This window comes from Alexandromys fortis, unplaced genomic scaffold, assembly GCF_014885135.2.
Source record: "Alexandromys fortis isolate MF-2015 unplaced genomic scaffold, M_Fortis_MF-2015_v1.1 scaffold_10, whole genome shotgun sequence".
In the NCBI taxonomy this organism is placed as follows: Eukaryota; Metazoa; Chordata; class Mammalia; order Rodentia; family Cricetidae; genus Alexandromys; species Alexandromys fortis.
In genome coordinates, this window is record NW_026067895.1 from 11,749,055 (window position 1) to 11,769,730 (window position 20,676).

Consider the following 20,676-nt stretch of genomic DNA (forward strand, 5'->3'; position numbering starts at 1 on the left):
ACATAGTTATCATAGTTCTGTTCTGCGCGTAGAAATAATCTGTCCCTCTTGCAAAGTCGGCTCTATAAAGTCACTACACGAAGAGACAGACGATCCTCCATGGCCCTCCTACATTGTTGAGGCCTTTGAATAGTCTCTCCTTCTTTTCCTCTCCCTTGTTCTCTCTATTCCAATCCCTCTGCTCTGTCCTTCCCTCTGCCTCTTTATTTCTGTATTTTGTTTGTTTGTTTGTTTGTTTGTTCATTTGCTTGTTTGCAAACCTTGGCAAAGGGGGATAAAAGAGCAGAAATACAAAGAAAATCAAACAATAGTCTACCCTCCTCATAGACACCCTCTGAAAGAGGGCTGTTCTAGAATTCACCAAAAGAACCTGATGAAACATCTCCCAGTACTTTTATTTGATATTACACAAACATGTATTTTAACCATAAGTTCTGGCCTCAGGGTATATATACTTTCACGGATAGCAAAGGAGTATGTTTTGATTGCAAGGAAATATTCTGATGATGTTAGGACAATATGATTGAAAGAATGAAAAGTGTCAGAAGAAAGAGACAAACCTTGAAAATGCTATATAGCCCAGGCTTGCCTAGAACTCAAGATCCAGCTTCTGCCTCCCAAGGGTTGGCATTATAAGGGTGAGCCACCACACCTAGGTTCTCTTTATGATTTAGCAAAAATAACCACATTATTGTGATGTCTGCTGAATGCATTATTCCTTTATGCTCTGAGAAATAATTTATTTTCTGTAGAGCTCATTGGAAAGATCTTTAAACCCCCAATGGAAGATCCAGCTCTTGCTAAAAGAGCTTCTTCCCTAGTTGTAAAGAAATCCACCCCCAACTCTTTGATCCATCTGTCTATTTGTTGCAGACTTCTGACTCGAAGAATCCTTAAGCGGTCTTTCCTTTCTCAGATGGCAAACCCTGTCATGCCTCATAATTGAGTGGGCACTCGATAAATGAATGCTATAGAGCTCTGCAAAATAATACACTTCCTATTGGCAGCAAATCCAAGAGAAACTTCCTTAGAAGAAAGGACTGTCAGTTACCACTTAACAAGCCGGAGTTGGCTCCCATAGAAAGAGCAAACAGAACAATAGCAACTGCTCCCCAGCAGCAGCCCCATGGCTATCTGGTTGCTGCCTCAGTCACCTGGCACGATGCTGGTCCCACAGAAGGAGCTCAACAAGTCCTTGTTGTTAGATTGATTCAGAAAGGCATGCGACTGGTGATACGTAATCCATCACCTGATAGGTGGACGCCAGCTGTGTTTCTCACAGCCTGGCTGTGCCCAGCTTTTGACCTCCTGTGGTCTTTGGCTCCCTTACAGCTGACAAATTTAGCTGAGTGTGAGATGCCAGGCCGGGAGCAGGATGCCCAGAGCAAGGACTGGAAGCCTGTTCTGGAACTCTGATGGCCGATTAGCTTTTGCAAGACCCTCATCCTCTCTATGGAAAGTGTCACCTTCAAACTTTATCCCAAGATGTTCTCTACAACACTCCCGGCCAGAGCTTCAGATTAAACAGGAGTAATTCAGAATTTGAACGTACACCAGACTTACCTGGGAAGCCTGAAGACGCTAGTGGGCAAACCCCACTTACAATTATTGCTATTCTTCCCCCCCCCCCCCTTTTTGATTTTTCCTGAGACAAGGTTTCTCTGTGTAACCTTGCTGTCCTGGAAACCCTCTGTAGACCACACTGACCTTGAACTCACAGACATCCATCTGTCTCTGCCTCCCAAGTGCCGGGATTAAAGGCATGCGCCACTATCGCCCACCAATTACTGCTATTCTTAAGAAAAACACCAACACTGAAATTTTCATAAACCAATCAAAAGGGCTAGTGTGCAGTATGGATCAAAAGCAATACCTTACATTTTTGCAAGGTCTGACTTCCCTCTGCCTCCCTTTTTACATTATCACAACAATAAACATCACTATTGTTGCCAATTGGAACCTTTTATTCATAACTTGCTATGTGCTGGATGCTGCTATGAGCAGTTGTTTGAATGTAATTGATCCTTGTAAGAAGTGGGTATGCTTGCTAACCCACTTCCAGGTCTGGGAGGGCTGATACAAAAAAGTTTAAATAATTGGGCTAAGTTCTTACAACCAGTAAGCATCAGAGTCAGGCTTTGTGCCACCAAAAGCCTGCCTCCATTCCCTCTCTTAACCACTGACCCACACTTCCTCTTCGTAGTCACTCAGTGGCAAAGACTTTCAGGCACCTAGATGCTGCGCTCTGGATCCTGTGCAAAGAAAATCACCTTCTGGATCATAGTTCTAAATATGTGTATCAGCTCACGCCAACTCTTGAGCCTAGATCTTTCATGGGGACCTAGAAGCTCTGAACAAACACTCAGAGAAGATACCAGCATCTTCCTTAATTCACCGATTTCTCGGGTACCTCCACTCGTTTTAAGTTAATCTGTTTTCCTATCACTCCAAACTACCTGCTGCTTCTAGGTCGGTCGAAGCAGTTTCAAAATTTGGGCCTCTTTTTTGGTCCCTAGACAAGCTGCTTGTGTTCAGGATATGAACTCCAGTAAAGACATTTATGAACCAATATAGACGTTTGGATAGTGCCCTCCCAAAGAGCCAGCTCGGGAGGGAGCACATGTCTCCTTCATGGAGTATTTACTACCTGTGATGTCACAGGAAGCACACACATAACCAACTAAGAAAACATTAGATCTATTGCTTCTACCCACACGCAAATCTCGTCAAAGTTCAAAACTGGAACTATCATGATGAAACTGCATGCATTTCAGGTCACCCCCAAGTCGGCTTCCTTCATACAGTCACCATGACAAGTTCTGACCTTAATCCCCTGCCACACTGGTTAGAAGCAAATGTCTTTCTAACCAAGAGAAAGCCTGGAACTAAGTTCTTGGGCCTCCCCACAACTCAGCTGATGGGGAAGGCGCTTAGGGCTTAAGCCTTGAATGGTGCACCTGGGGATGGCTCTGAATAATCACGCTCTTAAAGGAGGAAGTTCCACAGGTGGGTTCAGGGGTGATCCTCAATGGGCATTCCTTGACTAACAGGGTCAGTTTGCCTGGGGAGTATGTCAAAAACTCCAAATCCTCAGCAGTGCCCTGAAGCACAAACTCTGGGGGTGGAGCCAGGCACTCTACTGAGACTGGCCTTTCAAGTGGCTCTGATGTTAAAAATGTGTGACATCTTAGTTTACACCATCAGGCCTCGCGTGAGACCAGGAGAGAAGGCAAATCCTGGGGTTTCCGCTAGCCTCCCACACAATGAGAGAGGGGTAGAAGGGAGGCCTGGGTGTAAGCATCTCAGTCCATCAGAGAGGGTCAGCTCTGTTCACTCTGGCTTGCCGAGGCTTCAGCGATCAGCAGTACAAATTAGTCAGCTGGTTGGAAGAAGACTTCTAAGACCTATTTGTGTTCACCACAGGACTTGGAAGAAAGGGAGATGACAGAAGGGGATGAACTTTGTCATTTTCTGTGGTCCCTGCCCTGATGAAAGCGTCAAAGAAATTGGACAAATAAATTTACATCGTTTCCACAGAAAAAAACCCACCCACTTCTCAAATAAAACCACATTGGAGTCATTCTCTAAAAACAGCTTCTTTCATACATTTTTATATTTTAAATAATTTATTTCAGAGGGATTTTATGGATGTATACATTGAAATATGATCATCTCTGCCTCCCAAATCACAGGAATAAAATTATACATACAGACTTCTGAGGCAAGGATTTCCGAGGAAGAGGTCTGGGAGTCTGCGCTGAGAGCAACAATTCCTTCAGTTCTCTAATACACTCCACCACCCAGCGGCTCTAGGTTTCCCTCCTCTGATGTTATTCTGCCCTATCTCAGGCCACTTCAGAGTCACCTTTTGAAAAGAAACTGGATGCCAAACCCCTGATCAATTCTACCCCCAGGCCTCCCTGTGCTTTATGGTAAGCTCCAAAGCCTCTGGGTGACTCACCAAGCCCCACTAAACCTGTCCCTGCCTCATTCTTCAGGACAGCTTCCCACCTCTAGTCCCTTGAGCAATTCTAAATTCTCACACTGCCTTGAACACAAGCTGCTCTTGTGCCTTGGCTTCCTCAACTCTCTAAGCCCTTCCTTCCCTCTCTCAGTATAGCACTGGTCGAGTTACCCCCAGGCGACATTGTGCACAAACTCTCTGCAGGTTAAGTCAACATAGCTTGGTTCCTCTCTCTGTGTCAGTGGTCAGCAAGCCTTTTCCCTATCAGGACAAATGAGAATATTTTAGGCTTTGTGAGTAACATGGTCTATGATAGGTGAGTATATGGCTCCAAGCCTTTAAAGTGTATTTAGAGTCCTTCTCATGCACAGGCATCATGAAAGATGTGTGTACAGCGACTCACGCAGTCAATGAGAAACCTGAACAAACGGCACAGCCACTTCTTGAATGCTCCCTGTTGCCAGGAAGACAAAAAGAGAGAGTCTCACACAAAGCAACTCCATGGCCCAGTCTGGAAAGGATAGAACTTCTGTCCATTAATTAGTCAAAGTTAGTGTCTCACCCAACCAACAATAAAAGGTGGAGGCAGGATGTGACTTACTGGGTGAAAAATGCTGACTACATCAGCACAGGGGCAAGCATCTGAGAAAGTCTTTTCTTATGGCCTCCTCCTGCAACTAACCCGGCTGGTTTTTCCTTGTAATCTCATGCATGCATGCATTCATTCATTCATTCATTTTGCGATGCTTCAGATGGCATGCACAACCTTGTGCATGCTAGGCAAGCAACCCACTACAGAGCAACAGCCCCGGCCTCATCTCTGTACTTTATAGCATCTCAAACAACTCTGGATTATAATGCAGTATGTAACAGGCTGGAATTTTCAACATGTTTGTCTTACCTGGACTAGCTCCCATGGCCTCTTCAGATGAGCATCTATGTATGGCGGCCGCCTTGCCTAGCACCACCCTTCCAGCACGGCTCAGTGTGTGTTGTTTAGACAAACTGACTCAGGTGGCGGACCATGGGAGTAAATAGGACCACCGACACTGTTACCCGAAGGCTCCTGAATCCCTGCCGGTTGGCGCCCATCATCTACTCATGATCAGTTTATTCTGTGAGTTATTGGTTACTCTCCGTATTAATCATATGCATGCCTCCTTGTCACTTCTCTCTGATAAATAATGGACGCCAAAGACAGCTGATTCTTGGGCCACAGAAAACTTTATCACATGGGCTGTTGTTGTTCGCAGTCTACAGGTCAGAGGGCAGGCAAAGGAAAAGGAGTGGTTTGGATTCTGTAGTTTGAAGTTGCGTAGCCAATCAGAGGCAGAGTGAAAATGACCGACCAAAAAGCTGCAGGATGGAATACAGAGCCATAACTAAATCTACCAAGAGTTTATTCATGTTAAGAAGCAGAACACATGTTTGTCAAAGATAAGTCTTACTGTACCATATCAATGTTTCCCTTGTGGTGTACCTTTCCCTCTCAAGGAAAACATAAAAAAAAAAAAAAAACAAGCACGTGACGACTTCATCCTGAGTTTTTAAATATTGACTTCACCTTCATTCCCACCCATTCCATCAACTAACTGTAGAGTGACCATGAACTTTTCAAGTCCCAGGGATGCTGAAGATTCTGAAGGCCGAACGTTAGACCATCCCCCTCAACTTGGTCTGTGAGGTAAATAACGGCTGTGAACACCTCTACCGTGAAATGGCATGAATTTGGTTTGTCACGCAACATGTGTGTGGCTGGTGCAGTTTTCCTACTCCCCAGTTTATACGAAACAGCATTCACCCTGAGCTGCTTAGAAAGACTGCTTCTGTATGTGGGCTTATCAATCAAAATGAGGATAAATTATAGGGACCAAAATGTGTCCTGGCTGAGAATTACCCCGTCTCTGGGTACAGGAAGTTCTCAGATAAACATCCCCCCCCACAAGAAGCCTGCCATTGACAATTGCTCAGGAGAAGCAAGGCGAGCAGAGTACAAAGCCAGAAGAGAGCTAGAACAGGAAATCTGTCAACTTTATTTCTTTCAAGTTGTGGCAACTTATAAAAAGGAGAGTTCACACACTATATTAGCAGTGAATTAGCTCAGTGCACCCCTTTACTCTGCTTAGGCCGGAACAGAGAAGGCATCTCAACTGGGGGGAAGGTTTTCAAGAAAACTGAAGGACGGGAAGAGCAAATCTTAAGACTCGGATCCTGTCTGGCAAACCCCCAAAACTCCATCCTTTCTGGGAGGGTTGACTTTGCTTCTTCCTTCTTTGCCTCCACAAGGCTTATAATTGAATGTTACTAAGTATACCAAGAATAAATCTACCCGGGCCCCCATCCCCCAACCAAAAAAAAAAGGTTAAGCTTTTAATTACAGGCCCTCAAACTATCATTTTGTGCAATTAGCAATTAACTATAATCGTTGATGAGAGAATGCAGAGCTGCGCTGGCAATTTCCCTCCTCCCCGTCCCAGACTCGGTTATTTTAGTCCTTGTTCTATTACAGAGGAAAAGCCACAACCACGAGAGCTCTCTTGTTTTTTCTCTCTCTCACACACACTCTTACTTAAAGACACATTTAATTTTTAACAAAATGGCATCTCAATTTGCCTTTGAGACAGGACTCCGAACCCCACAGCAGAGCAGCGGAGATTCGCAGCCCTCCTCTTCATCACTTTCAGGCTGGAAAGAAGAGTCCCCGGGAAGATGCTACCTACCGACCTCACAATACCAGCCCTTCCTATGGGGCTCAGGAGAGGGGGGTAGAGGGTTTCTTGCGGCCCCCAGACCCTTCAACTGACAGCCCTGAGGCGGTGGCAACAGCAGCAATAGTTGCATCAGCGCTCTCGGCCCCGGCGCCAGGAGGGTACAGTAGCGACTGTAGGGAGCTAGGGAGCGCACAGCTGCTGCGGCCGCAGGTTCCCTGGATCAGGAAATTAGGACAGGCACCCGGGATTGGAGGTGAGGACGGTGTGCGAGCCAACCAGCGGCCGCCCCGGGTCCCCCGTGAGCCCCGGGCGGACGCGCGGAGCAGCCGGGCCCCTAGGGCCGTCCGGATGGCGGCGGCGACAGCCCCAGCCACAGCCACTCACGCACGCACGCTGCCACTTGCCCCCGCACCCTCCGCACCGCGCGCGGTAGAGCAGTGCGTGCGGGAGCTGCTGAGCTGAGCTCCCCCGCTGGGGTCCCTGCGCCGCTCTGCCGTGCTCCTACCGCCGCCCGAGTGGGTGCCCCGACCGCTAGCCTTCGCTGTCCCTGGCGAACGGGCTCCCCGCCCCCTCCTCCCGCGCCGTCCCCTCCCCTCTCCCTCCCCTCCTCTGCAACGCCTGCATTATTTTCCGCCCGCAGGGTCCGCGCTCACACCGCGGCCTCGGCGGGGGGAGTGACCGGGTGGGTGGCTGGGTGGGTGGCTGGCGGGGAGTAGAACGTTCAAGTTGCAGGGAAGGGGTACCCGCTCCTTCCGCGCTCTCCGTGCTCCGGGCTCCTCACTCCTTCCCCCTCCTCCTCGCCTCCTCCCTCCCCGCCCCCACCTCCTTCCTCCTCTCCGAAGGGCTGGTAACTTGTTGTGCGGAGCGAACGGCGACAACGACGGCGACGGCGGCGGCACCATCCGGGCGGGCAGCATGGGCACGTCCGCGCGCTGGGCGCTGTGGCTGCTGCTCGCGCTGTGCTGGGCGCCCCGGGAGAGCGGCGCCTCTGCAAGCGGTGAGTGGGGACGCGCCCCTCCGCACTCGGCCCGTAACAAGCCGGGGCGCCCGCGATCGCTGCGTTTTGGGGGGCCCTGAGGCTCCTCTTGCCAACCCCCTCCTAGGAGGCGCCTCTCCGCGCTCCTCTCCTGCCTCCCCTCCCCGCCCGGGTGGCGCCTCTGAGCTGTCAGAACCGAGGCTACTAAGAGCTGGGCCCCGGGGACGGTGGGGTTTAGGGTGTCCTAAAGCGTCCCTTGAACTTGTTGTCATCCCCTTATGTCCCCTTTCTTCCCAGAACCTCTGTTTTACACGGTTTTCATCTCCCTTGACAAGGGCTTGGGGATGTGAGCTTTGGAGGCACTGAACAATGGTTCTGCCTCCTCTGCCAGGCGGGCAGTTAGGACCGTGGCAGAGCACCGGGCCTGAAAGCCCGGGTGCGCCCCTCAGACTTAAGCAGGGTTGAGAGCGCTCAGTGGGTGAAGGTGGGCGTCTCCGAGGACACCGGGCGCCAGGTGCCGGCCGGGCAGGGAGTCCTCGCGCAGCCGTGAGCAAGCGCACGTTCGGTGGGCGGCAGCCTGGAGGCCGAGCCATGACAAGTGCGCAGCCTGCGCACCGGGACTGCGACTCCCCAGGCGCCGGGCCGTCTCTCAGGCTCCAAGAGTGGCTTTCAACTGGACTGTCCTCCGAGTGCTTTTCTTCCTTCCTTCCCCGGGGATTCCGCCGCTAATGCGGCGTTTGTATACCTCTGGGTCTCTGTGATAACTGAACGGGGGAGGGGAGTAGGACCCAGACTTAATCAGGTTACTTTGCCGAGCCTCTTTCTGGGTTACGTTTCCCCCCAAAGAAACTGAGTCCCAGTATAGTGACGGCAGTTAGCTTTTATTCTACACAATAGATCGAAGGTGTAGTGCTAGAGCTGGGGTGTGACTGTAGCTTGGGGAGGACGGGGGGTCACTATCGTACGTCCCCAGGGGTCAGCGCACTGACTTGGAGTCCCTGTGTGTTTTCAGTCTCCCATCTTGGTCGCACAACTTTCCAGAGCAGGCAATAAGACGCCTTCCCAACAAGATCCCGTTTGTTCCTTGGCAAGTCACTTAAGAGGTCTTAGAGGTCTTAAGAGGTGACACCAAAGAGCTTGCTTGCCAACCAGCTCTAGGTAATTAGGGCAGAATACTGTCCCAGCTCTAGAGAGTTCACAGTGCCCATCTCCCGTCGCCAGATAACTTAGAAGGCCGGCCTGTGTGCGGTCACGTGTGTCCTGGAGTGAGAGCGAACTTTCAAGTGTGTGGTCAAGCAGCCTGCCGACCCATGCTGGGGTGTTTAATCTCCCAGCGCCCCTGAGCCTTTGGCTCCGCTGTCCCGAGCGTGAGAAGCTGGGCAGGGCTTTTCTGCCCCGTGCGATTGGCTGGTTACTGGATTGCGTTTAGCTTGGTCACGTGTTTTCACGGACTTAATCGAGCTGCCCCAGCTGGGTTACCTTTAAGATCAGCCAGGCTCAGGGGGGCTGTTGCTTCTGGTGCTTTCTGCTGCTGCACTCTGAAAAGAGTCCAGGTGTAGTGAGGCTGGAGTACTGTGTGTGGCGAGCCAACAAGCCCAGAGAAGTCCCTGCTTCACAGAAATTTTCAGACGCTGACATTAATCATTAATGGATGAGTAACGCTAACTTATTAAACCATCTCTCAGAAAAAGTGACTTGGCTTGTGTTATATGTTTTGTAGTATTTCAAAACATGACTGTATAAAAATGTACTATTAACTGTGATCCATGGAGGTGGGAGAAAAAAAGAGTCACTTTAGCTGCAAGTCCCTTTTGTATTCTGGGAACTTTTGATGTGCTAACTTTCCATTAGGTGCTGCTTTTTACCCCAGGCTGCCGCAATGAGCTAGTCCAAAGTCAGAGCTGTTCAGTTGGGGTCTGTAAAGCGAGGCTATTTTTTTGCTCCTCCCCTACTACTGCAAGTGGAAGATAATGGTGCAGCAAAAAGTGGAAGGGAGAACCTGACGCACCTAAACCATCAGAGTAGGGGAATTCTTTCTGAACTGCCCAAACATGGAGTTGGTTGAAGCAGGTCTTGAACCCTTAAGTCAACCCAGACTGTCCATGTCTCAAGTTCAAAATACCAAGATATGTGGACTGATTTTTCTATCCCTAGCCTTCTATGCTCAAATTTTCCGTGTCACCTCTCTCCCTGTCCGACAATATCCATGCCCACTCAGAGCCTGCTCCAGACTACCCGACATGCGTCAGCGGGTTTCCTACAAGGAATTTAAGCGAAGCTAACAAGAGGTGTTACAAAGACTGATGACAAAATACACGGGGGGGGGGGGGGGGGGCCTCTGGGGCTCTTTCCTCCAGCCTAGGTATACGATGTGAGATGCTGTCTAGTCTTCAAAGCCAGAGTTCTGCAAGAGCTCTTCCAATATGACCAATGCTCTTATGTCTCTTACTCTGTGAGCAAGTGACTTACCAGCAGTGCTAGGAATCTGGAAGGCCAGGAGAAATAATGCCTGGCTTACCAGTGCACCAAGAGAAGAGAGAGACCGTAGCAATCTCGTCTACATCCAAGAAAGGCCTGTAGACGAGGGTGTTCTTTTTTTCCCCCTTTGGTTTTTTGAGACAGGGTTTCCCTGTGTATGAGTCCTAGCTGTCCTGGAACTAACTCTTGTAGACCAGGCTGGCCTCGAAGTCACAGGGATTTGCCTGCCTCCGCCTCCTGGGAGTGCTGGGATTAAAGGCGTGCACCACCACCGCCCAGCCAAGGGTGTTCTTTTTTAAAAGAGGGTCGTCATCCCAACTAGATGGGCAGTTCATTTCCTAAAGCCTGGAACAGCCTTTTTGGCGAGAATCATTCTCTTACCAGAAAGAAACTCTAGTGCTGGCCCTGTGATGTTTCAACTCCTTATGCTGGAGTCTCCAGACCTACAGCATGAATACAAAGGCCAAGCGCGGCAGAGCTGGCACAAGTTGAGACTCCAGGCCGACACTGTGTTTGCCAACACAGAGCAGAACTTGCAAAGGTGGTGGTCTCTACCTCCCAAACAATTACCAGCTGACCATTGGGCTTCTCTTTCTTATTTAAAAACTGAATAACCATAGACAGGATTGATCTCTAACACTTTTGTGATGGTTCTGGGAGAGCTAGCGTGGTGTTGTGATCCTCCTTCTGTTCCCTGAAACCTAATGTCCTAGAGCACAGCCTTAAGGTCAAGGGTGCAGCTAGGACCCTAGGCCTATGGCTTCAGGCTTAGATCCTCAAACCCTGCCACTTACCAAATAGCACAGAAAGAGAACGTGTATAGGAAATATTTCCTAGCCCCTCAGAGAGTGCAAAGTTGTTCTCAGTAAAGAAAACAGGATGGAGATGGGGCAGCTCCCTCTTCAGCCTCTGGTCCTGGCCCTGATTGGCGGCCCTGACCTTGCTTCGGAAAGCCGCTGTCACGCACGCGCTAGCCTATGAGACATTAAGCACATTACAGAGCCGAAATGGTGCTTGCCACACATATACCTGGCTAACACGGGTGAGTCTCACGGCAGGCTAAGGCAGCTGCCCTTCATACGTTAGGAGATAGATTCTTCTAACTTGAAATAATCTCAAGAGATCACCCAGACTACAGTGCAGTAGATGACTTTGAAGAAAAACAAAAGCCCTTCTTCGGAGGTTATGAGGCAAGTGTACATACTGAACAGGAGTAATCTAAGGCTGTCTTTCCTCCTCTCTGAGGAGGGGACAATCCGAGGACTGGTAGCTTGTTCTGAGGTCCCCACGGCATAATATAACCCAGTTCTTGAGAACCTGATTTTGTAAGTGAATACTGGCTCAATTTTTCTCTATATATTTGTTTTTGATAGAAATCAGTATCTCTCTGCTAAGCTCTAGTGTAAATTTACAATCAAGGCCCTGATAGTGGTAAATCCCAACAAGTTAGACGTGCTAACTAACTGCTGTTAACTAACTGAGAAAGCAGGTGCCACCTTAAACTGGGCCCAGTTTGCCTTCATGCAGAGAACCCTGGATGATTTGGGCCTGCCAGCCATTTTTTTAGGCTCTAAATTAAAAATGTAAGAGAGAATCTGCTATGCGTAGGGAGAGTAAGCACAGAGACCATCCAGAAATGTTTCAGCGTTTCTGCAGAGGGCATTTTGCCAGCTTCGTGTGGTAGAGTGGGGAGGGGAGAGAGTATGCCAGAGCCAGCATTTACGAAGTGCTTTTAGGGCAAGAAACTACAACTCAGAAAGGTTAGGCACTCACTAGAGTGGCCAGTCTTGCCACTAACTTGGGGCATCTGGGTTGGCAAGGTGGCCAGTTGTTGTGTGCCCAGAAATAGTATTGGCAGTGGAGGTGAGGGGGTAGGGGAACGTGCAGTTTGCCAGGAAATGATGATTGACATTTGAGAGTTTACACGTTTATAACTTAGCATTTCCGACACAGACGGTTAGTGTATACCATTCTGGTCTCCAGGCCTGCCGCTGATCTTCACCTTGCCTAAGGTCGTAGTTCTTAGCTGGCAGGGAGATTTAGCAGGCAGGCTAGAAACTAAAGCCAGTCCCCCTTGTCCATCTGCTCAGGACCACTTGATGGTCAGCCCAGAGAGCTGGCCTCTTTGTGCCATTTTGGTTTCTTTGTAGGAAGTCAAACCAGGAAATCCAAGATCCAAAGAGAGCTGAGCATAGAAACTGTGAATGGAGTGAGCAGAGGGGGGTTTCTTAGTCCTGAAAGCCACAGACATCAGCTGAAGATACCGTGAGAGTCCTCACATGCTGCTTTGATTATAGCTCAGGATGTCTCCCTAACATCACCAGCAACTCAGACTTCACGATGCCAGCGCCAGAAGCGGTTTTCTCTCTGCCAATGGTCCTGTGAAGGTGATGATTTAAACCACAGCGGGCGATTGTCAGCATTCCCGAAGAGCAATAGCAAGTCAGAAGTCAGTCTTGGGTCTGGCACAGCTAACTCCTCACCTTACTAGATCTTCCACGCGTGCTAGAACCTCTCTCGTGTGGAAATATGGCTGATACACTAATTATGGCAGGCAGATGTGCAAGTTATGTCGTTTTTCAGTGATTACTTGCCACCCAGAGGAGATGAAAGTACCCTCACTGGTACAGGAAGAGGGTACCTCTTAAACTTTATCTTTCAGAGGGTTCTAGCAGGAAAAACTTCATTTAGCAGGCCACACTTCCTTTCAAGTCCAGAAAAGCTGGAAAAATATTTTGACAAAAGTCTCTAATGCACAACAGACTTGCGGGTTAATTCATTAACCAACTAATACATTTCATGATATTTGGGTAGGACTTTGCAAATCTTTGGATGCTAGGTGACAAGCCCTAAGTGCACGGTGGCACTGGGACAGGTATGAAAAGTTTGGGAAAGAAGCCAGATCATATTTGTCTCTGGGGAAATGTTTAAGGGTCCATCGGACCTTAATGAGGAGGTGCTATCTGAACGTGCTCCCGTGGGGAAGACCACAGAAACCATACGGACAAACAGAAACAAAGCATTGATGAGGGCGGTCAAAGGCAGGGAAAGTAAGGGGAACCCCTTAGAGCTGTTAGCTCAGCTGTGGTAGCCTGAGCAGATGGTGGGTGATGAAAAAAAGGAAGAAGTCAAGGGAAGCTGGTAGGGAGCTGAGACTCAATCCTGGAGTCAGTGGGAAGCCAGGAAATGATCCTATCCTTGGCCCTTCTGGATATTCCGAGGGGCTTAAATCACTGTCTTAATTTGGAGAGAGAAGGAGACAGCCTGGAGGCAAACGGAAGGGTGATTTAAATTTAGATCAAGTGAGAGATGAGGGATTAGACGTGGCCAGGATTTGATGACCCAGTGTCAGGGGAAAAGAATCCGAGCTCCCTCTTGGGCTACTGATTTAGAGTAAGTGACAAGCCAACTAAAATGAAGTAAGACACGAGAAGAGGGTATGTTTGGGAACACGCCACTTTACTCTGCATGTCTGCTAAGGCATCTGGATGAATGTTACCTATACAGTGTCCCCAAAAGCTGTGTTCAGGCTGTCATCGACAGGTCTGTTATAAAACACTTCCATTTATCTCCTGTCTGCACACAGTGACAGTCATGAGGGCTTAGGGGGATTAACAGTATATTCAGGGCTACAACCTTGAAAACAGAGCCTCTTCCATGATTTGTTGCCTCTGTAACTTCTTGGTCTTCATTCTGGTGTCCCCTGAGCTGTTCTCTATCCCCAGGTAGATAAGGTGGGGATATGACTTGGTTAGTGCATCCCGCTCAAGAAAATCAAGAGACTCAGTTCTTCTAGAAAAAGCCACCACAGGAATTCTAGCAGCATATTTAAAGGCTACGATAAGAACAGGAAATAGGGCACTATCTCATCCATAAAACTGTACTGTAGAGTGTCTTTTTGAGAAGGGAAACCTTTTCACTCCTAATCAATACAAGCAGACCATACTAGCTAAATTCCAAGCAGATGGAATATTTCCAGAATTATATAGTCTCTAGTTGGTGAGTGCAGTTTGTGCTCTTGGTAGCATGGCATGTAGAGCCAGAATCTAACCTGGGTTCAAATCTTAGGTCAGCCCAGTGTAATCTTGGTCAAGTCACTGTTATGTTCCTTCTTTGTCCAAACTGTAAAGAGGAAAAGGGGAAAGGTCACATAGAACTAATGAGTTAAGACATGAGAAGTCAGTCTTAGGGCAGCAATTGGCCAACAACACAAAGCATTTGGATATGTCTTTGAATGTAAGATGCTCTCGGCCAGGTGTAAACGGAACAGCTTGTGACGGCTGAAGTGTGGAGTTCATTCCTCGGCGTCTCAGGATCTCTTCCAGGCCACCTTGCTGCGGCGTTTTCCTCTGACAGCCTCTCATTCCTGTAGGAAAACTTATTTTGCTGACTCAGAAATCTGCCTGTCCTAAAAGGAGTTTCAGCCTCTGAATAGAAGGCCTGGCATTAAATTAGCAAGCAGTAGAGATGAGGTAGACTAAAAATAAATGCCCTTGGAGGCCCTAGAAGTGCCAAAAGCAATGGACTGAAGAAATACCGGCGGATGATAACACCTTCATGTGTAGGCAAGTGAACTGAATGCTGAGTCTGGCAGAGTGTGGCAACATGAGATTTCCCCCACCAAGAGATTCAAGTTCTCTCTGAGCCTGATACTCTCGGCATCTCCTCAATATCCCAGGTATCCAAGCAGAGGACTCCTGCCTATGGGGAAATCCGTGGCCCATCCTGAAGGCCAGCTAGGCTATTCACTGTCAGGCCAGTGCAGGGTTTTACTGAAGCATACGTGCTGGTTTTCCAAGTTAACCCTCACAGAAGCAATTAGATAATGGCAAGCTGACATCTCTGTGCACTCAACCCCATGCCTCCTGGAGCCAGTGAACTGCTGGGTGTGGGTAGCAGGCACTGTTAACTATTTAGGTGAGCACAGCTCCTGGGGCATAAACACCTTCGAGTAAGCTTGAAGTCTGGTGACATGTACAAGTGACAACAAAAGCAGGACATTCCTTGACATTTTGGGACATCTATTATTAACTTTAACTGGGGGTAATGGTATACACCTTTAATCCCAGCACTCAGGAGACAGAGACAGGCAGATCTCTGTGAGTTCGAGGCCAGCCTGGTCTACAGAGCGAGTTCCAGGACAGCTAGGACTGCTACACAGAGAAACCCTTTTTCAAACACACACACACACACACACACACACACACACACACACACACAACTAACTCTAATAGCCACATAAGTGGGTAGATACAAGTGACCTCAAATCTCCTGGCTCAAAAAGGAGAGAGGTATTCTTGCTTAATATTAGAGCTGAAGCCAGGCGGTGGCGTGCACCTTTAATTCCAGCACTTGGGAGGCAGAGGCAGGAGAATCTCAGTGAGTTCAAGGCCAGCCTAGTCTACAGAATGAATTCCAGGACAGTCAGCACTGTTATACAGAAAAACTGTCTCAAAAAACTAGAAAAAAGAAAGAAAGAAAATAGAGCTTGCAGAAAACCTAGACAGTTTAATCTCTTGACAGAAGAGGACCCTTTTCATATTCCTAAACTAACACCAAGAGTCTTTCTGCCTTATGATGGAGGCAACTCCAGGGTCCCTGCCTCTCCCCCATCCCTTTAACCCCAGGGTATTTCCTGTCAACACTACAGTTTTAAGGAGCCCACTGAAAACTATATTTTACTTCATCATCCCACCTTTCAGAGCAGACAGATCTAGGGGTACAGAGTCCCCAGCATTTCCACCCCCAAGGTTATTTATGTCTTACTGTGACTTTAGCTCCGCTTAACAATGAAAAGAAACTCGGCTGTGGGTGATTTCATGCCCGCTCTGTTCCCTCTATGAACTCTAATAGCAAGTTGGAGATTTAACATTCATGGATGAAAATAGACTGCGGGTCTACAATCCTATAATCCCCAAAGCTCTGAGAACCAAAAGCTTCTTAATTCATGTGGTGCTTTCAGTCCTGGTCCTCTGAGCACCAGTGGTCTCAGAGGAACACCCAGATGGGAGCTAGAATCTCTTTGGAACCTGTAGGGAAAACCCACAATGTTCTGGGCGGGTGCCTGAGGTCTCTGCACTCTACTTAGTGGCTGAGCTCTTCAGGCTGCACATGAGACAGAGAACTAAACAGAAGCAGGCAGCACTGCTAAGAATCTGAGAGGCATGGCCGAAAAGCTTCCAGTCTTTTTGTTTCTCTTTAGAGGATCCTTTTATCGATCTGACTGGCTCTCCATCCTCTTTTCCTCCATCACCTTTTAGACAAGCAAGAAAATTTGGGTACCCACTGTCTTCCTTGTGTAAATGAGGGTCATGTGTGTCGTGGTTGACATGTCACTTCCCGATGAGCAGGCAGAAGCCTGGGTGGTGTGGGCACATGTGAGATATGAAAAGGTAGAAGTTCAACTCCTTTCTGCTTTAGGATATTGAAACGAGCAGACGGAAATGCTTATGCCTGTTAGAGCCCGCATCCTGAGCCTTACTGTTGAGAGTTTGTGCAATTACAGCTAAGTCCAGTCTCCAGAAGCACCGTGAACTGTGTATTAGCCCTAGCATGTTACTGTGCAGGGCTTTAGCCCCACGACAGCTTGAATGTCTACCGAATCCACCACACCGGCCTCATTTTTGAGGAAGTTCTCCCACAGGCCTCGTCCTAGAGTTCTGTTTTGCTTTTATCTTCTAAATCTCTCTCCAAGTCGGCTGCTCATCGTTCTCACTAGAGAGAGTTCAATGGTTTGACTCACCCTTCAGAATGAATGCCCTTAAGACATCAGACTTTTAGCCTTCCCTGCATCCTGACTGCAGTGGACCATTCTTTCTGTGTTTCCTCCTTTATTCTCTGACTGTAAACGCCTTTTTCTAATAAAGTCCTCAAAGTAGATGTCTGCCATCCCCACAGTCCTCAAAGCTGGAAGGACACAGTCGTAGCAAATGGCCCCTGGAGAGAATATGGAGAACATTCTGGAAACACAGTGGAAATGGGAGGGAGGAAAGGAGGACAGTCAGGTATCTCACACTTGGCTTGTTGGCATTAAAATCAAACAACCAATGCTCACCCGTGTGTGCTTTGTAACTCTCTAGTATGTTTTATTCAATAAAATATTTGTAGAATGAATACACATTATGAAATGTTGGTAGGAAATACTATCATGTTACACTGCTGTGTACCTAAGTTCTAACTTGCTAAATGTTTAAGAGCGGAAAGGTTCAGAGAGTTTTAAAAGCAATATTCACCGTACCTGAAGGTAGCCACACCATGTGGTAATCTTGGCTTGAGCCAAATTTTCATCTTTGGGAATTAGCCACAAAGCTCCCCGACAGCAGGGCAGAGCTGACACTAAGGAGACCAACTAGAGCATTGTGCCTTTCACACAAGAGTTCCAGTCTGTGCTTGCCTCTGCCCTGTCTCTTCCTATGCCAGCTTGCCCCAGCTGCAAATGCTGAGAGGTAGCAGGAAATCTGAAGGCTTTTTGCTGGCAACCACCCTCCCCCCCCCCCAGCAAATCTGCATGCACCCCAGGCTTCATGCTGGGTTTTGTAAGGCTGTGTGGTGTATTTAAGGGAGGCCTTTATGGGACAGGAGCTGCCCCTCTTATCCTCAAGCAATCTGGTCCTGCAGAAGGATGGAGATGCTAATGACAAAAGCACCGGAAATGTCCTGGCCGTGGAGGACCTCCATGAAGTCCTAGTTCACACCTCTGTAAATAGCATAACTATGACAAACCAAAGCAACTGAGCTCGGGAAAGCAGAACCGGATCTGTGGCTCCTTTTGTCTCATCACTGAGTTAAAAACACCACCCCACTGACTCCTGGCCATGCTTTCTGGATGCTTTTGACTTGTCTTTGGAACTGGTTTGTGAACACATATTTTCCAAAGGAAGCCTCAGGTTTTTTTTTTGTTTGTTTGTTTGTTTGTTTGTTTTGGTTTGGTTTGGCTTTGTTTTTGTTTTCCGAGATAGGGTGTCTCTGTGGAGCTTTGGAGCCTATCCTGGAACTCCCTCTGTAGACCAGGCTGGCCTCAATCTCATAGAGATCCACCTGCCTGCCTCTGCCTCCCAAGTGCTGGGATTAAAGGCGCTTGGAAGCCTCAGTTTTTAAGACATGGAACCATTATCAACCCTTCATTTGTACCCTCTCCTTGCCACCCTCACACATTTGCTCTGTTTGTGAAAGCAGTGTTACTCTTGAATAAAGCTGTGGATGGAGCCAGGAAGTGCTATTAAGGATTAGGGTTGTCTGCATGTTGTTGGTGACACACAGTTTATGCAAAGAAGAGTCCCGAGGCCTTGGGATGGTCCCTTGTGTCCCTGGCCTAGCTAGGTTCATTAACCCGGGGTTGAATCCAAGACCAAGACCTCTATTTCAGCCACCATGCCCAATTTTTTAGACATTAAAAGGGATATTATTACATTTATTTACTTATGTATTTTTGTGTGTATGTGTATGCACACGTGTTCCATAGCATGCCTAGGAGGTCAGGGGACAGCTTATGGGAATCACTTATTTCCTGTCCTATAGGTTCCAGGAATAAAACTTGTGTCTCAAGGTTAGCAGCAAGTGTACATTTCCTGCTGAGCCATCGCACCTCTGGGTCCTGGAAGTAAAAGGATTAAAGGGAAGGAAAACGAGTTCCCTGTTCTTTTAGAGCTATAGCCACGATGCTAGAGAGGAGTCCTAAGAATGACAGTGTTGAGCAATTCATCGCTCCTTTACTTAAACACGCGGTGATGCTGTCTTAGTTACTTTATTGCTGTGATGAGATACCATGACCAAAGCAACTTCTAAAAGACAGTTCTTAATGGGGGCTTGCTTACAGTTTCAGGGGGCTATTCTATGACCATCATGGTGGGCAGCATGGCATCTGGCAGACAGGCATGATGACACTGGACCCATAGCTGAGAACTCCCATCCTGATCCATCTGCAGGCATCAGGTAGAGAGAGGGTGGGCAAGACTGACGCTGGGCTTGGTGTGGGCTCTTTTTCTTTTCTTGTCTTCCTTCCTTCCTTCCTTCCTTCCTTCCTTCCTTCCTTCCTTCCTTCCTTCCTTCCTTCCTTCCTTTCTTTCTCTAAAATCAAGATAGGATTTCTCTGGCTATCCTGGAATTAGCTTCATAGACCAGGCTGGCCTTGAACTCAGAGAATCCAAAGAGCCACCTGCCTCTGCCTCCTGAGTGCTGGAATTAAAAGTGTGCACCACCACGTCTGGCTGGTGTGGACTTTTGAAAATTCCTAATCCTTTCCATCCTGTTCTACTAACTGGGAAGCAAACATTAGAATTTATGAGCCTGTGGGGGCCACTTTCATTTAACCACCACAGTGGGTTAGCAGACTTCCTACCTAGACAATGTCGGCTAGCCTGTTGATTCTAGGCTACCTGAATAGAGCAGGGTACTTGCACTAAATACTAAATGTAGGCAGCTATAACACAATGGCCAGTATGTGTGCATCCAAATATATCTAAACTTGGCAAAGGTACAGAAAAGTCTATCTATAAAAGGTTAACCGGTGCCTCTGTGTAATGGTGATAGATGGGCTTGCAGGGTTGGAACTTGCTCTGAGTGAGCCTGTGAGCGCATGATAAGTGGAAGCCAAGGCCGAGTACACTGCTGTCACTTTAGAAACGCTGTGTTCTCAGTGGACCTTCAACTTAGAAAAAGTTCATGAAACTAGTTCTGTCTTCAATGATGAATTATCCTTATTTTTCTTTTTAAACATTTAAAGATTTTATGTTTGTTTCCTTCCACCATGGGTTGCCAGGGCTTGAACCCAGAAAGTCAGGCTTGGCAGCAAGTACTTTACACACTGAGCCATCTCACTGGCCCACTGTTTAAAAATACAAACCCTGATAACAGCTTAAAACACATGCTGTACAGTTACACACACAAAAAAAAAAAACATTTTCTAATGTGGGAGTGATTTCTTATTAAAGAAACTGCCTAGGCCCCTTGATAGGCCAACCCTTAGGTAGGTGGAGTAAACAGAACAGAATGCTGGGAGAAAGAAGCTGAATGAGGGAGTCACTATGATTCTCTCACTCCAGGCAGACGCAGGTTAAGATCTTTCCTGGTAAGCCAGCTCATGGGCTACACAGATTATTAGAAATGGGTTAGATTAATATGTAAGAGCTAGCCAATAAGAGGCTACAGATAACGGGCCAGGCAGTGTTTAAAAGAATACAGTTTCCGTGTAATTATTTCAGGGCATAAGCTAGCCAGGCGGGCGGCCGGGTGCCGGAGACGCAGCCTCGCCGCTCCCTCAACAATTTTCTTTATATGCTTACTCTATAAGCTTTTCTCTATTGTTGTGGGGTGTGTGTGTGTGTGTGTGTGTGTGTGTGTGTGTGTGTGTTTGTGTATTTAAAGCTTGTCCTAAGAACTAACACATAAACATAAACACACACACCTTCTCTTAGGCCCATAGAGGGTCAGGCCCACATGTACCTTACCCTATGGGTACTAAGTCCTTCTGGGCTCTCTCGTGAAGGAGGGAACTGGAACTTTCTCTGGGTCAGGTTCTTCCTTCGTTCACATTTTTCAGAAATATGCCC

General features: G+C 47.9%; 1 protein-coding gene across 2 annotated transcripts in view; it reads left to right on the forward strand.

Moving 5' to 3' along the window:
• Positions 1–6,760: 6,760 nt before the first annotated feature.
• The window catches only part of Vldlr (very low density lipoprotein receptor), a 35,048-nt gene continuing 21,132 nt past the window's right edge, over positions 6,761–20,676 (forward strand). Inside the window, exon 1 of one of the 2 annotated variants that reach the window (XM_050159119.1) lies at positions 6,761–7,672. In XM_050159119.1, the coding sequence (XP_050015076.1) occupies positions 7,591–7,672 (82 nt within the window). In that variant the 5' untranslated portion in view covers positions 6,761–7,590. The remainder of the gene's footprint in view (positions 7,673–20,676) is intronic. The other variant, XM_050159126.1, reaches the window with a different exon arrangement.